The 15,681-nt window shown below is 36.9% G+C and overlaps 1 protein-coding gene across 2 annotated transcripts in view; it reads left to right on the forward strand.

Annotated features, from left to right (window-relative positions):
- Nucleotides 1–2,131: 2,131 nt before the first annotated feature.
- Nucleotides 2,132–15,681, forward strand: part of psme4a (proteasome activator subunit 4a) — a 29,937-nt gene continuing 16,387 nt past the window's right edge. The window contains exons 1-15 of one of the 2 annotated variants that reach the window (XM_038296371.1): nt 2,132–2,328; nt 4,901–5,041; nt 5,148–5,264; nt 6,422–6,478; nt 7,577–7,621; nt 9,478–9,627; nt 10,203–10,266; nt 10,360–10,434; nt 10,804–10,926; nt 11,017–11,109; nt 13,442–13,707; nt 13,800–13,986; nt 14,090–14,179; nt 14,270–14,334; nt 14,661–14,811. In XM_038296371.1, the coding sequence (XP_038152299.1) occupies nt 2,132–2,328; nt 4,901–5,041; nt 5,148–5,264; nt 6,422–6,478; nt 7,577–7,621; nt 9,478–9,627; nt 10,203–10,266; nt 10,360–10,434; nt 10,804–10,926; nt 11,017–11,109; nt 13,442–13,707; nt 13,800–13,986; nt 14,090–14,179; nt 14,270–14,334; nt 14,661–14,811 (1,821 nt within the window). The remainder of the gene's footprint in view (nt 2,329–4,900; nt 5,042–5,147; nt 5,265–6,421; nt 6,479–7,576; nt 7,622–9,477; nt 9,628–10,202; nt 10,267–10,359; nt 10,435–10,803; nt 10,927–11,016; nt 11,110–13,441; nt 13,708–13,799; nt 13,987–14,089; nt 14,180–14,269; nt 14,335–14,660; nt 14,812–15,681) is intronic. The other variant, XM_038296373.1, reaches the window with a different exon arrangement.

The following is a 15,681-nucleotide window of genomic DNA, read 5'->3' on the forward strand; positions in this document are numbered from 1 at the left end:
AGTTGTTTATTCAGTATGTTTATAGCAAACTCTGACCCCTGCACTGACTTTTAATGAACTCAGCTTTCCTTTACCTGCCGTGGCGCTTTTTTCGACGGAACACCGGTAGCTAGCCATCATCGTCTGCAGTGAGCTTTGCAGCAGGGATGGTTGTGAATAGGATGTGGACTAGCCGTTAAGGAGCTGGAGCAAGAGGAACGTTGGTCGTTTGGTGCATGGCGCGTGTTTTGAAGCTGCTCTGCTTGTGGAGAAATGTCCTGGGCCGTGAGTAGTGAGGAAACAGGAAGCGATTCTTGTGGGATGGAAGAGGGAAATAGTGACAATGAAGGTTGGAAGATAGCAGCATCAAAAAATGAGAAAAAGCGGAAAAAACAGAGATCAGTTAAAGGGGAATCTAGTTCAGAACAATCCAGTGATGATCAATCCATACATTCCACAGCACAACAAAATGAATTCAAAGTCATATTCAAAGTCGTTAATCAGGCAGACTCTTTTACAAACTGGAATCCGGTTCACTTAACAAAAACCATCAATAAACTTGTTGGAGAAGTCAGAGGTGCCAGAATTCTGTACAGTGGAGACCTGCTAATTAACTGCAGAGACAGCGCCCAGCAAGGCAAAGCAATACGTATTAACAAAATTGACGGGATAAGAGTTCAGTGCAGCCTAATGGAGAACAAAAAGATCAGCAGGGGAGTCATTGGAGGAGTTCCTCTGAAAATTTCTGAAAAAGAGATTCTGGAAAACATAAGCGGTGCAAAAGTAAAAGAAGTAAAACGGTTAAAAACAACAAGAAACGGAGAAAGATCTGACAGTTTATCTGTACTAATTAAATTCGAGGAAGAGCAATTACCAAGCAAAGTATTCATCGGTTACATCAGTTACAATGTCAAAATCTACAATCCACCACCATTGAGATGTTTCAAATGTCAAAAATTCGGACACATTGCAGCAGTTTGTAAAGGGAAACAGAGGTGTGGAAGGTGTGCAGGAGAACATGAATATGGTAAATGTGGAAAAGAAGCTAAAATAAAATGCTGTAATTGTGGTGGAGAACATACTGCTGCTTATCGCGGCTGTGAAGCAAGCAAAAGGTCTGAAGAAATAAAAAAAATGAAATTTGAGCTTGGAATAACTTATGCTGAAGCTGCAAAAAGGATCCCATCTCAGTCAGAAAAACCCAAACCTACAGTTCAACACACGGCAAATTTCAAACCTCTAGAGAAATCTCCAAAAATTGATGAAGACTCACTAATTGTTAAAAAGACAAATTTTGTTCTTTTCATGGTGGAAGTGATTAATTGTACTGCTCAGACGACAAAAAAAACAGAAAAAATCAAAATAATAGTGAAGGCTGCAGAAAAATATCTGGATGTTAAAGATATGAACTGGGAGATGGTTGGAAGCATGATGGAAAGACCAATGGGACCATCAGAAACTGGCAGAGGTACGATGACCTAGAGTAAATTAAAATTATACGGGCAAATGTAATTTAGTATAATTTAGTATTATGTGGGTTTAAGTTACACAGGTTATTTTATTGTATTTTTTTTTTTTTTTTTTTTTTTTTTTTTTTTTTTTGGGGGGGGTGAATCGTTTCCTGTTTCCTTGCTTTACTCCATATCAGTTGGTGGCGGTAATGCACATTTCACAAGTTTGCCAACCGCCATAAAATCTCATAAGAAGAAGAAGAAGCTTTGCAGCAGTTGGATGAATCAGTTGACGTTGACAGACCTTGGGCTATGACAGTGCTTTTGTAGTACAGAGCTAACTTTAGCTAGACTGTTAGCATAATATCTTGGAATTACGTTGCTTGAACGAGAATAATACCGGTCATAATGAGTTTTTATTTTTCTTAACGTTACGTTTTCCGGTAACATATATTTCCTTTTTTTAAATGACGTCGGGAGTGTTGTTTTTTTCAAAGGAGTGAGTGTAACTTGGATAAATTTCAAGCTAGCGTCTCCTAACTTGGTACTGTGCGGGCCACATTAACCTCACTTTTCAGCCGGGAAAGTAGCTACTCGGGTAGCCGTTATTTGAACCGGGTAGCAGACAAAACGTGCCCCGTTAGCCTGACCGAAGTGGAAATAAATAGCTAGCATAACGAAGCTAGCCGGTTTGAAGTAATATGAAAAAGGCACAGTCGGACACATTGGGTTTTATTCCTCAGAAAGACATTGTATACAACAAACTTTTACCATACGCGGATAGGCTAGATGATGAATCCAGCGAGATTTTGAGCAGAATAAAGGGGAACTTAGGCCGAGCTGTACAGCTGAGAGAGATATGGCCCGGTGTGCTATTTTGGACAAGAAAACTTTCAACGTAAGTACCGCTAATCTGCCATCAGTGCTATTTATTCCTCATTGAATAAATGAGAAAGCGTGAGGTTTTTTGACATAAAAAAACAATAGATCTTTTATATATGATTGTATGTAAATGTTTATATAGAATATAAGCGTTTTGATTGGTTTAAACTTTTATTATACATTTTAACAAAACTTTAATAGAAATACTCGCTTTGTAGCATGTTTTTTGTTGTTGTTATGACACACAAAATAATACACAATGGTGAATCGCCAATAAAGTAGTGTTTATGTGCTGATTAGGATACTTACCGGTTTCATAATCTGGGTCGGGACTGTTACACACAATGCGTGACCCAGACTAGCAGTACCAGGTCATGGTAGTTTTAGCAGTGTTTTTCCTAAGCTTTAGCTCTTTTATTTCTTCTTTTTTAATTTCTAACTCATCGATACAGATGAGCCTTATCCTATAAAATGTGATTTTGTTGCGTTTCCTTTGGCACTTCCGCCCAGCTTTTCTATCAAAATAAACGAAGCTTTTAATTTGCAGAGTCATGATGGGGACGACGACATCTTGCTGCTTTATTAAATATCAGTAGTTTCGCAATCAGTTTTATGAAAAAAAGTAATTTGCTTAGTATCCATACGGTTTTAATTGTTTCTTGCCTGTTTGTTAATTAATTTGTTTTATTAGGAATACACTAATTTAGTGATTTGTTATTTTTATGTCATGGTACAACCTTGAAAGCTTCAGTGTAAATATTAAAACAAACAACAAAAAAGTATATACTATGTTTCTAACAGTAAACCACAACTTACCCTATAGTTATAACTGAAAATAATGTTTATTATTATTTTTTCTGTCTAGGGCTGCAGCTGTGGATTATTTTGTAACCAAATAATCTGTTTTCTTGTTTGTTTTTCCGGTTACTAGATTAATCTAATAATATATGCTTTTCCCTCCCATTCAACAATCAGGAAGAAAAATGTACTTAATACATTTAAGCATTGCCAAATCAGGACAAAGTCTGAACCTACTTTCTGGTGGCTCTGTATGCAGCTCATTAGAAAATGGACCATAACGGGTATCAAAATTTAACTTTATTCATAACACTTTCTTTGTGCTTGTTAAATATTGTACATCTATTTTTGTTAATATTTGAAAAAAAGTGTATAATTTAAATAATATCTTAATAGGAGGATATTTATTTATTTTCCAGATTTGAACCAGATGAAGTAAAAACTGCCACTTGAAGAATTCTCCATAAAACATATTTATTCACAAAGTGTTTCACTTTAAATGGAATATTTTCATATTTTTGTCCAGTTTTTCATTTAATTTCTACTCCGAGTGATTTCCTCTTTTAGAAAATAACATTTTTTTTAAAGACTTTGTTTACTCTTGTTCACATTCTTGATTTATAACTAAATTAGTTTTAATTAATCGATTAACCCTATTAATTGCTTCAACCCTATCTTTTATATTTGCCTTTTTTATCAAAATTTTGAAACAGGCGTGATCAGGAGTATATATATATACTCATGTGTTTATTTTCAGACATGCTGTAGTTTTACTTCTTCCTCTGCTTTTTACAGACCAACACAAGTATACCCAGCTGAAACTTGCTGGTATAATCATCAGACATGCTATTCAATAGCTGCAATTGTTAAACAGCTTTACCTTGGGGTTCTTCTCCTTTAGTTTTCACAAAATCTTCTTGTGTTTATTGTAGGGATGTCTCCATACAACTTTTCTATTTTGTGATATGATACTGGTATGGCAGCTTTGAGTACTGACCAATACTGATATTGACCCAATACAATATCATCATTATTCACATATACTTTATGTTTTAGTATCAAAGTTAAATTACTCAAAGAACAACAGTCAGCAACGGCAGATATTAGACCAACTGACCTATTTATTATCAAAAAATAAGTACATTAACTTTAAACCAAAGCTAATAGAAGGGTATTGTTTGTGTCAACTCTCTTTTATTGGAGACTTTAGATGCACAGGGATATATTCTGATAGTCATCTCCTGATTTCTGATATGTTAATGAGACATCTGTAGTTTATTATGACAGATAATATTGCCCTCTTTTAGCCATCAGTGCACACCAATAGGTTGGGGGGCACTGTGTTATTCTGTGCCATATAGTAATGGAGAAAAATCATAATAATGAACTAAACCAAAAGGGTGGTATAGGGAACATTTAAGCGGTTTAGATTTATTTATTATTATTTTTTTTTTATGTTTCTACATGATAAAGGATAATGAAAAAATTTTTGCTTTTTTTTTGTTCATTTGTTTTTTTTATAGTTAACATTTGCCTATTAGCTGTATCACAAGCGACATTTGGCAGCTTTTTTTTTTCTTCTTTCCTAAAGCTCTCAGTTGGTTTTTTAAGTGGCTCATTTGAAATAATAATAGTAAAATCTTTATTATTTTATTTGGATGTTTTTTGCATATGTATAATTTTTTTTCATGATCATACAATTTATTGTAGGATGCTGCTATTAGTTCTTCAATAGGCGTTTACATGTATGTTACCTGGCAGTAATCACTCCTAATCTTTACTCTATTAAGGTACATGAGACTGTATGGACGGAAGTTCAGCAAAGAGGACCACGTGCTCTTCATCAAGTTGCTGTATGAGCTAGTGACCATCCCTAGACTGGAGATCAGCATGATGCAAGGCCTTGCTCGCCTTCTTATTAATCTTCTCAAGTAAGAATGGATGTAGAGATGTGCAAAATAAACATGACACTTTCTTAACTAACAATGTTTTTGGACATTTATTAGTATTCTCATGATTGTTTCAATAATCCAACAGAAAAAAAGAACTGCTGTCGAGGGAGGACCTCGAGCTGCCATGGAGGCCACTATATGAGCTGCATGAAAGGATTCTGTTCTCAAAGACAGAACATCTGGGTCTTAACTGGTTTCCCAAGTATGCAGTTCTTTAATGGATTTTCATTTATTATTTATAAAACCCTGACCTTTAATGTGTCCTAATTGGTAAGGTTTGCTTTTCAAAGTGTAATCTGATTTTCAGCATCTCAGAAAGTTTAAAGTGCTCTACTTATTATTACTATACGTTTTTTTTATTAATTAAAAAACACAGCTCCATACATGTTGCAGTGCATGAAAACATCAAACATTTGTATTAGAGCAGCTTTACTGGGATTAGGCTGCAGCACAGTAAGAGTCTTGTGTTAAAAGTTTAACGTATGTTACTACTACTCATGTATTTTGTAAATCGAGGCTGTATTTGTTTTTAGAAATGGACCACTTCTATTAGATGGTAGTTAGAACAGAAAATAGACCATTAACTTCCTTGCTGTATCAATGATGTCTTTGTTGAACCTTATCTATAGCTTTAAAAAGCAGAACCTCACATTCTTATCCACTTTATACGACGGTGTATGTATGCTAACAGTATGACTCAATATGACATTACTAAAATTTCCTTTATATGTTCCAATTGTAAAGCTTTCAACAGTCATGATCCCTATGTTCGCCCTCATTACTAGGCAAATATCTCAGCGTGCCATTGTAATAGATATAAACCACATTTGCTTTAAAAGGTGGATTTAACTTACAGTTCAGTTTGTTTTTAAATTAACTGAACTCCTTTGGTCAAAGTGCTTACTTGTTAAGTTTAAACTAATCTTTATATACCTGCGTTTATTATTAGGACTTTGATATGAATCAAAAACAATTATTTTCAGTAATTTGCTTAATGAATAGCAGCAATTGGATTGTTTTCTTAATTTAGTCATACTGCGATCAGATTTCACAATAAACCTTGGATTTAGCATTTCCTTTTTTGACCTTTCATTCTCTTTTGAAATATTCTTTAAATATGCTCTTTGTCAAGCAGTGCGAGGTGCTCTCTTATGGTGCTATGTGAACATTGTATGATGATGAGAAACTACTGAGAAAGCAAGCTGCTTTGGTTGGTTGCTTGTTAATACCTTTCAGAAACACTAACTCACTCTAATCTACAAAAAAAAAAATTACTAATCACTTGATGTTTTTTTTGCAATTGGCTCCTTTTCATGTGTTCAAATTGTTCTTTATGCCTTTGTCTTCTTTTACATCCAGTTCTCCATGCCTCCGTTCTTCTACTAAACTCATAATGTTAAAACTGATTCAGAGGTGGTAAGGATAATGCTTGTTTGTGTTTTCTTTCTTTTTCTTATTTTGTTTTCAGATGGCTGGATGTTGTTTTTTTTTTTATTTGGTTGACGCATGTAAAAACAAAAAAAGGGCAACCCATTTGCAGTTTTATAGTAAAAGAAACATCAATGTTAACATTTCACTCATAGTGGAGACTGTCGCACTGCTGCTAACATTTTCTTCTGTCCTCTAGATAGACCTTTTACAGAACTTTAAGGTTATTTTTAAGGATTCCTTCTATTTTTCTGGTAGATTTTAAAGTCCTTTAAAGGAGCACTGAATAAAAAGGGAGATTAAGAATCTTTCCAAGTTTTTTTTTCTTTTCCCCCATCTCATTACAGCCAATCAAGGAAGAATTGATTCTGATCTTTGGGCGATCGATTAATGCATATCTAAAGATACCATAACTTAACCATTGGTGTTTTTTTAATTGAAACACATGCTGATTCCCTGTGTTCTATCGTGGCATATATGCTCTGCTGGCTTGCAGTGAATTTTGCTATCTCTGCTTCACTAAACAACATGTGCTGCACCTGATTAGTAGCCGAGGCTCTTATCCCTTCCACTCAATTGACTCTGAGACTGCAGCTGTCAGAAAGTGAGCCACATTGTTTTGTTTAGAATAACCACTGAAGTGGTCGAGTAGCGCTTTAGCTTGAATCTACATTCTTTTATCCCTGTTGTTCTTGCGGTATATGGTTTAATATTGCCAAAATATTATGGTTCTGTTCGAATACTAATGGTTTTATAAAAAGCTTTAGAGGGGTCGCTATCAGAATAAAGAACATTATTTAAATGCTATCAAACAGCTCCCTCACCCCCAATCATGTGAGCATTCTGCTATAAAATGCTATAACAGTTATATGATGATAAACATCAGTAGGCTATATTTTTGAATTGGTTTCATTACATTTCCATTAATACTTTGATTCTAAAAAATTTATTAGATGTAAAGAGATTTACATTTATTCTTTTTGTGCATGGAATAAGAAGTGGATTGCATTTGTGTGGTGATAGCTTTACTAATGCTAAAGTTACTGTGACAAATTATTAAAATCTTCTTGTTTTCTTTAATTATAGCTCAGTGGAAAACGTGTTAAAAACACTGGTGAAAAACTGCAGGCCGTAAGTACATTCTCACGTCTTCATGTTTTGCCATTTATTTAATATGACATATTAATGATATTTTAAGGATTTAGTCTCACACCTTGTTGGTTTTGTCATCAGCAGCAATACCAGAGCTGTGTCCACGCAGGTTTCTTAGGCTAGTTGTAGGACTGGTACCTTAGTTTGCATTACAGGAGGACGATAAGCCTATTAACTCACCTAATTCTGTCTTCAGTTAGAGTTCCTGTTACTGATAGAAGAGGGAGTCTTTTTGCTGTGAGCTGTTGGTCAGACAGCAGTAGTTCTAGAAAGAGGTTGAAATTATCAGTGCAGTTATGATTAAGTGGAAGAGACGTCACCATAAAGGCTAAGTAATGTTATACCTTTAAACCACATACTTAACTGAAACATCAGAAGCTGCAGTTTTATTAAAGCACATGTCCATTTTTTTTCATGCATGCATAATGCAACCGGACACATACTGGGCATCTGCTGCACTATGGCTTAGTTTGTTCTACACAATCACCAGAAAGTGTTCACACTGATTTTTACACTTTTCTTTGCCTTGAAAAACTCTGTTGATTAACATATCCATACAGATCAAGGAAAACATTTTTTCTTATATTTTTTTTAATGCAAAAAAAGAGAAATCAAACATTTATACCATTTGCTTTGATTGTTGAGATCACCCGTGTCTGATTTCCACAATTTGATTAGAATCCTCTCAGTTTTCTCAGGGCTATCTCTAACAGGTCTCATGGCTGAATTCACATCAAAGTAGAAGCTAAGGAAGATGTCACAGGAATTTTCTTGTGACCTATTGGACGAGATTCTGTCAAGACACAAATGTAGACCGTACAAAAAAAAAAAAAACACGGCTACATCCTGAACAGCAGCGTAGGCTCCAAAAACACTCCATGGATTTTTAACATCCGACCAATCTCTCTAATTAAGAAGGAATAAACTCGCTGAAGCAAAGTTCTCTAATTTTACAAAACAAAAACATAACTTTTGGCCGAAATACCATGAGTTGTATTTGGCAAAAACACAGCTTAACATTAGGCAAACATGATCTATATTCTTAATATGGTGGTGGTGGTAGCAGCAATATACTTGCACATAGAGGAGGGTATGATGGCTAAAGCCTAATATAAAGATTCTTTCAGAAAAGCTGCTCCTAAGTGCTCTGCAAGGTAGACTAGGGTGAGGGTTAATCTTCCAACATGACGCTGACCCAACGGCCACAGACAACATGATGAAGTGGCTTCAGTCTGTCCTTGAGCGACCCAGCCAGTTCCTGGACCAGAAGCCATTTTAACATCTCTAGAAAGACCTTAGAGTTACAGTCTACCAACTCTGCTCTGTTAATTTCATTGGTTTGAGGAGATCGCCAAAAGATAATGAACATTTTATTCAGTTGTACAAAGCCTGTAACCTCATCAGGGTTGTGATTGCTGCCAGAGATACTTACACATGATATTCAGTCATTGCTTAGAATAATTCTGAAATCTGAATCCTATCAGTATCTTATGAAGATTTTAGAGGTGAAAAAAAAGTTAAATTATTGAAGTATAAGCATTGCCAAATCAGGACAAAGTGACCGCTATGAACCTACCTTCTGGTGGCTCTGTATGCAGCTCATTATAAAATGGACCATTACGGGTACCAACTTTTACGTTTATTCATACCACTTTCCTGGTGCCCTTTTAAATATTGTAAATGTATTTGTGTTAATATTTGAAAAAAAAAGTGTTTAACTAATATAAGGTCTCAATCCTAACATTTTAATCATGCATTCTTTTGTCAACCATTTTTTTATATATGTATACAGTTTAAAAAAATAATTGTGACTTTAATTTCTGTTCTTTATGAAGGTACTTTTCAGAGACTGCTACTCAGGAGATGCTGGATGAGTGGAGGCCTCTCCTTTGTCCCTTCGATGTCACCATGCAGAGAGCAATCAGCTACTTTGAGCTTTTCTTACCCACAACTCTGCCTCCTGAGCTGCATCATAAGGGGTTTAAGTAAGGAGATTCTCATCACTCCTACTTTCTAAAGGGATAATCAAGATATTGTTCTTGTCTGAAACCTGTTTCGTTTTTCATTTCAAAGAACCAGTTAATATATTTTGAATCAGAAGAGAAAAAGAGTGAATGAATAAAGAATGACGTGCTGGCTGTCCTCGGTCAGAGTTATGTCAGCCATCTACAAAGGCTCCTGATACAGACGTCATGATTGCAGCTAAGGGCTGGCAAGGATAATGGAATAAGTGTCTGTGTGAAAATGCCATATCCAATTTTAAACCATTGAGATGAGAGCCATTAATAGACCCAAGACCCTGTCTGCTGTTTTCATAACCAGACGGATGATAAATATAAATATATATTTTATTTGTTTTGGAGAATAATTTTTTGACGGAAAAATAAATCGGTTAAATCATCATTACATCATAGTTTTGATGTTACGTGACCTGTGTAATTTGTAATATTCAAAAAACATTTATTATAGTATGAAATTATCAATTCACTCAAAAGCATTTTTGGTCTTTGTAATCATAGCTGTTAAAATCTCTTAAACAGCCATTTATTCATGTTCACAGGTTGTGGTTTGATGAGCTGATTAACTTATGGGTGTCTGTGCAGAATCTACCAAGCTGGGAAGTTGTGAGTTTCTCCTCAATTGTAAATTATTCAGATGTGGGGCGTAGTGCTGATTTAGATGGTCTTTCAGTGACACAGACTTCTTCCCATTTATAGCACCTGGTCAATCTTTTTGCTCGCTTGGCCAATGACAACATCGGATACATTGACTGGGACCCCTACATTCCCAAGGTTAGTTATGTTTCTTTTCTAAATCACCTTCTTTATCTACACTTTAGAATACAGCGACCATGTTTTGAGAAATCCGTTTCATGGTCACATCTGTTGTATGATTTGCATGTGACTGAATTTGCTGTTTGTCCAAGAAGCAAACTATCGAGTTTCTCTCTTGAACTTTCTCCCTGACTGAGGGGGAGTAACTTGCATCATGTTTGTTACCTTTGTGGTACCAGTTTGTGCTGCCAATGGACATTGATATGTCTTAGCCATTGAGTCCAGATATATCATGTGTTTTTCATTTGTGTTGCAATAAACAAGTGTGCATCAAAATAATGTACCAGATATATTAAACCCTGTTTTTCTTCCCATCAAATATTTCAGATTTTTACTAGAGTTCTGAGGAGTTTAAACCTTCCTGTAGGGACCAGTCAGATGATAGTACCACGATACGTCACAAATGCCTACGATATCAGCCATGTGGTGCTTTGGGTTTCTTCTCTCCTGGTTAGATCCCTTTTTTTTTTTTTATCTAATCCAACACAATTTATTCATTTTTTTACTGTGTTAAGCTGATCTTCACTGTAATCATTTCAGGGTGGACCCAGCAAACAGACCCAAGCGCAGCTCACTGGCCTTTTCAACAGCATCACATCCTTCTTTCACCCATCAAACCATGGCCGTTGGTTGGTGAGTCAGACTTTATTTTTCATCAGTTGGTGCAAAACCAGACGCCTTATACATGCTTAAACACAGCGCTTCTCATCACTTTACTGAACTCTTACTATTTTGTCATCTTACACCTAACAGGGTTTGTATATTTTATTAGGCTTTTCCATAATAGATTAACACTCATGAGTTTTGAAATCAACTTCTGTGTGTGGCTAGCTAGCGTTGTACATGAACGGAGGACATTTGTGTCCATGCTGGAATATTTTGAGCTCAGTCAGTTGGATGGAAAGCATTAAGTCTTACTCTCATTTCACAATTGAAACTAGTCCTATACTTTGACTGAGCCTTTCCCCACAGCATGATGCTGCCAACACCAATTATTACTGCATGGTGGGCTCAGGATGATGGCCATTATGAGTTCACCACCACCCATTTAAATGCCAGATCAAAAGGGTTTTTTCTAGGGAGGGGGTCTTATTTGACCAGCTCTTCTTCCTCACACCTTTAGCTTATAGGTGACTTTTTATGGGTTTTCTTCAGCTGCTGCTTTGTTGTTGCCACCCTTTGCAAAAACAGGATATTTTGATGACAACTTAATGTTGTTCTGCCAATATTTCCTTCCACTTTAAAGGGCTTTTCAGACAGGAAGTGACTTGTACACTGCTGTGCTCTGTTTGCACTAAGCTCACTGACGTGCACTCCTGGGTCAGTTTCCCTCTGACTATGATGTGCATTGATGAATGGATGTGTGGAAAATGGGAACCAGGCCATCCAGCCATGAAAATCAGAAAGCAAATTAAAGGAAAAGCTCTGTGTTTGTCTGAATTTTCACAATTTATATAAACAAAGTTTATGATTGCATTCGCTGTAGAAAATGAAGCTCTTTCACAAGCCGGAGTTCCTCAATCTGCTCTCTTGACATAGGGTTTTGTGCACCCACAGCTTCTTCCTTACTGCTCTTTTTCTTCCACTTAGATTCACTCTTGGCTTCTTCTGTGATCGATGCGTTTCTTTCCCATCTAGTCAGGTTATTTGGACTGCCATGTATGGGTAGGTTAGTTAGATGCTCTGTCAGTTTGTAATACATTTTGAAAGCAGGCATTAATTGTTTAGAGTATAACCCTCTCTTTAACAAACCTCTAAGGCCTTCACAGAACAGCAGGATTCATACAGAGTTTGAATCATATAAATGTGAACTTTAATTACTAGTTTGCTGTATTGTAAGTGTAGTGAGTGGAACAGGCTGTTTAAGGGTATCACATTAAATAAGCTGTATAAAGCTGTCCTTAACCTCTTTTAAAGGTTTCCTAATAGAATAAGAAACAGCATTTTCAGTTGTCGTTTAATTAGTCAAAATCTATATGTTCATATTGTTCTAAGACGAAGTCAAATAGATTTTTACAATTCATTTACAGTATTCAGAAGCTGTTTTATATATATATAAAAAAGATAAGTTTCTTTAAACAAATAAGAGAGCACAAGTCATGATTATGAAACAGCATTTTAATTTAGTTATTCCAGTTATTTGTTTTGGCTTCCTGCCTTATGGAAGAATGACTGGCTGTATCATCCTCCTCTTGTAGGGCCCCAGGTCCTGTTTACCGTCAAGGTTTACATCAGTAGCTAGCTCATAAATAAGAGGACACAGGACACGTGAGTGAGACGGCAGCAGTGTTATTAAAGGTCATTGGCACCACGGCCACATGCCTTTCTGTTTTCAGGATACCTTACACAAGTTATGAAGTTACACAGACAGCAACTTGCTTTTAAACACAAACCTTTTACTTTGCAGAGAGGAGTTCTGTCTGTTTGAGGCCCCAGCTTTTTCCTATTTAAAATCTTCCCCTATTTAGCTACAGTTTTTGATATTGCCTTTAAACACAATGTCGAAACTAAGAAATAGAAATGTGCATAGATTTACTATATGTATCATTGGTATTGGCTATATGTCCTTTGGGGAACACTTATACTTTTTTGCAAAGGAGGATAATCCAGGTCCATAGAGTAAAATCCCAGCCTATAAACCAGGTTCGTAGCCCTGGTCTGTTTTGTAGAGCTGGAAATATAAATGGTTAAAACCAATCTCTGTACAGGCTTATTACTTTCTTTACTATCCACCTCTGGTTTATTTTCTTTCCAAGCTGTCGCCAGTCTTTGTTTAATTATAAATGAACCAAATAAAACTGTTCACAATGTTTTTGTTTCTGTCCGTTTGTCTATTATGTCATCTGTGTTCTAGATGATCCATACGGCGCCCTATACCTTTTTCATCTGTTAACAAAGGCCTGCCGTCTGCCTCTGTCTCCGCTTTGTCATGTATTTGTTTTTGTCTTCTTGTTTTCACGTTCAGATGAAGCTCATGAAGCTGCTTCAACGTCTCCCCGCCAGTGTGGTTCGCCGGCTTCACCGGGAGCGCTACAGAAAGCCCTCGTGGCTAACCCCAGTTCCAGATACTCATAAGCTCACAGAGGAGGATATTACAGAGTTTGTGCAGAGCATGATGCAGCCAGTTCTGCTGGCCATGTTCAGCAAAACGGGCAGTCTGGATGCAGCCCAGGCCCTGCAAAACCTAGCTCTGATGCGGCCTGAGATGGTCATCCCCCCTGTGCTTGAAAAGTACGTTTAGTTCTAAATTTTGAGAGCAAGTTTTCTGACTACTGATAATGGAATGTCAAACTGGAGCTGATTGTTCTTTCTTCTAACCATAGAACATATCCTGCTCTGGAGACTCTGACTGAACCGCATCAACTGACCGCCACTCTGAGCTGCATGATTGGTGTAGCACGCAGCCTGGTGTCAGGTGGGCAGCGCTTCCCTGAGGGACCCACTCACATGCTGCCCCTGCTCATGAGAGCTCTCCCGGGTGTGGATCCAAATGACTTCAGCAAGTGCATGGTGAGCTCCACTGCTCGTTTGTCTTCTTTCTTCTTTCTTGCTTAACATCTCCTGCTCTTTAGTGTGGGTCAGTAGTATAAAAAAATCCACTTTTTTCCTGCAGATCACATTCCAGTTCATTGCTACATTTGTGACTCTTGTGCCTTTGGTGGACTGTTCGTCTGCCCTTCAGGAAAGAACTGATTTAACTGAGGTAAACTGTTGCACACTTCTCATAATTTAATAGTTGAGGCTATACGAGCATTGCAAAGGTGTTTTGATACACAATTTGTGTTACTGTTAGGTGGAAAGAGAGATGTGTTCTGCCTCAGCTGAATTTGAAGACTTTGTGCTCCAATTCATGGACAGGTACAGCAGTCTGCATGTTAGAACCCAGTACATCGGTATTTTATAGCAATGGATCACAATTGCCTAATTATTTAGAGTACTGTATGATTTTTTTTTTCACAGAATAATAAATGACAGGCTATGATTAAAACAAAACATTTTTATTATATGTATGGAAAAAAAATTTTTTCATATGCCTGTTATGACCACTTAACTTAGTGATTAGGTTTTGCTTTCACAGCAATATTCATCAGCTAAGCAGCTGTTTCACTGCTTTGCAGTCGTGGAGGTTCAAAATTCAAACAATTTTGTTTCTGTTTTTTTTTTTTTGGCTTTGTTTTGTACAGATGCTTTGCCCTCATAGAGAGCAGCACTCTGGAACAAACCCGGGAGGAAACAGAAACGGAGAAAATGACTCATTTGGAGAGTCTAGTTGAGCTTGGACTTTCCTCAACCTTCAGCACCATCCTCACACAGTGCTCCCTGGACATTTTCAAGGTGAGGATTCCCCTCTTGTAGTGTTTTATTTATCTCATGTGAGTTTGCAGACAGCCAACATACACAATCATCCCTTCAAACTGGTTTAAAGTCACCACATCCAATGATCACTTCTATGAGTAAAGCATGTGAGTGACCATTCTGTTTGAAGTCTGGTTTGTTTGATTCATGTGAGAGGTCCTTATAGCAGCCATGCCCTTCTGAGCGGTGGCCCTTATTTCTGCCTTGACCACCCAGAAGAGTGCCAACCACTGTTGTACTTGGAAAATATGAACAGGCTTTGAAAATGTTGGAAACAGCTGTTTTCCACTTCTAAATGTTGTGAAGTGTTGAAGGCCTCTGGTGGGGGCATGAAAAGCACAGACTGGAGGCCTTCAACACTTCACAACATTTAAAAGCAGAAAACAGCTTTTTCCAACATTTTCAAAAGGCTGCATAGAGTATAAAAGCTGCAGACGCAAACGTGAATACTGAAGCATAACAGCCTTAATGCAGCCTTCACCAGCTGGGATAACAGTGCATCCATCTACATTAACCAGAGAGAACCTCAGACCTCTACATTGATCCTTTACTGATATAAGTGTATCACATAGATAAAACATTTGAAATGATTAAAACCAATAAAATTTGATCTATCTGATACGTTTCTTTGATTTTTTTTCTAACGAGCAAACACTTTTCTGCCTTTTAAAGAAGAAATCTTCTCCCACACTGCCCCTCTGTCACCATTTCCTGGCTGACCTGCCAGTGACTATACAGGAATCCACCTTGTCACTGCCTATACATGCTGTAGCGCTTTACCTAAAGCATGGTGGGAGAAGGTGTTTTGTCAGCTGGAAGCTGGTTTGAGGCTAAATCTGCTGCCCTGGT

Source organism: Cyprinodon tularosa, unplaced genomic scaffold, assembly GCF_016077235.1.
Source record: "Cyprinodon tularosa strain WSP-4 unplaced genomic scaffold, ASM1607723v1 ctg37, whole genome shotgun sequence".
Lineage (NCBI taxonomy): Eukaryota > Metazoa > Chordata > Actinopteri > Cyprinodontiformes > Cyprinodontidae > Cyprinodon > Cyprinodon tularosa.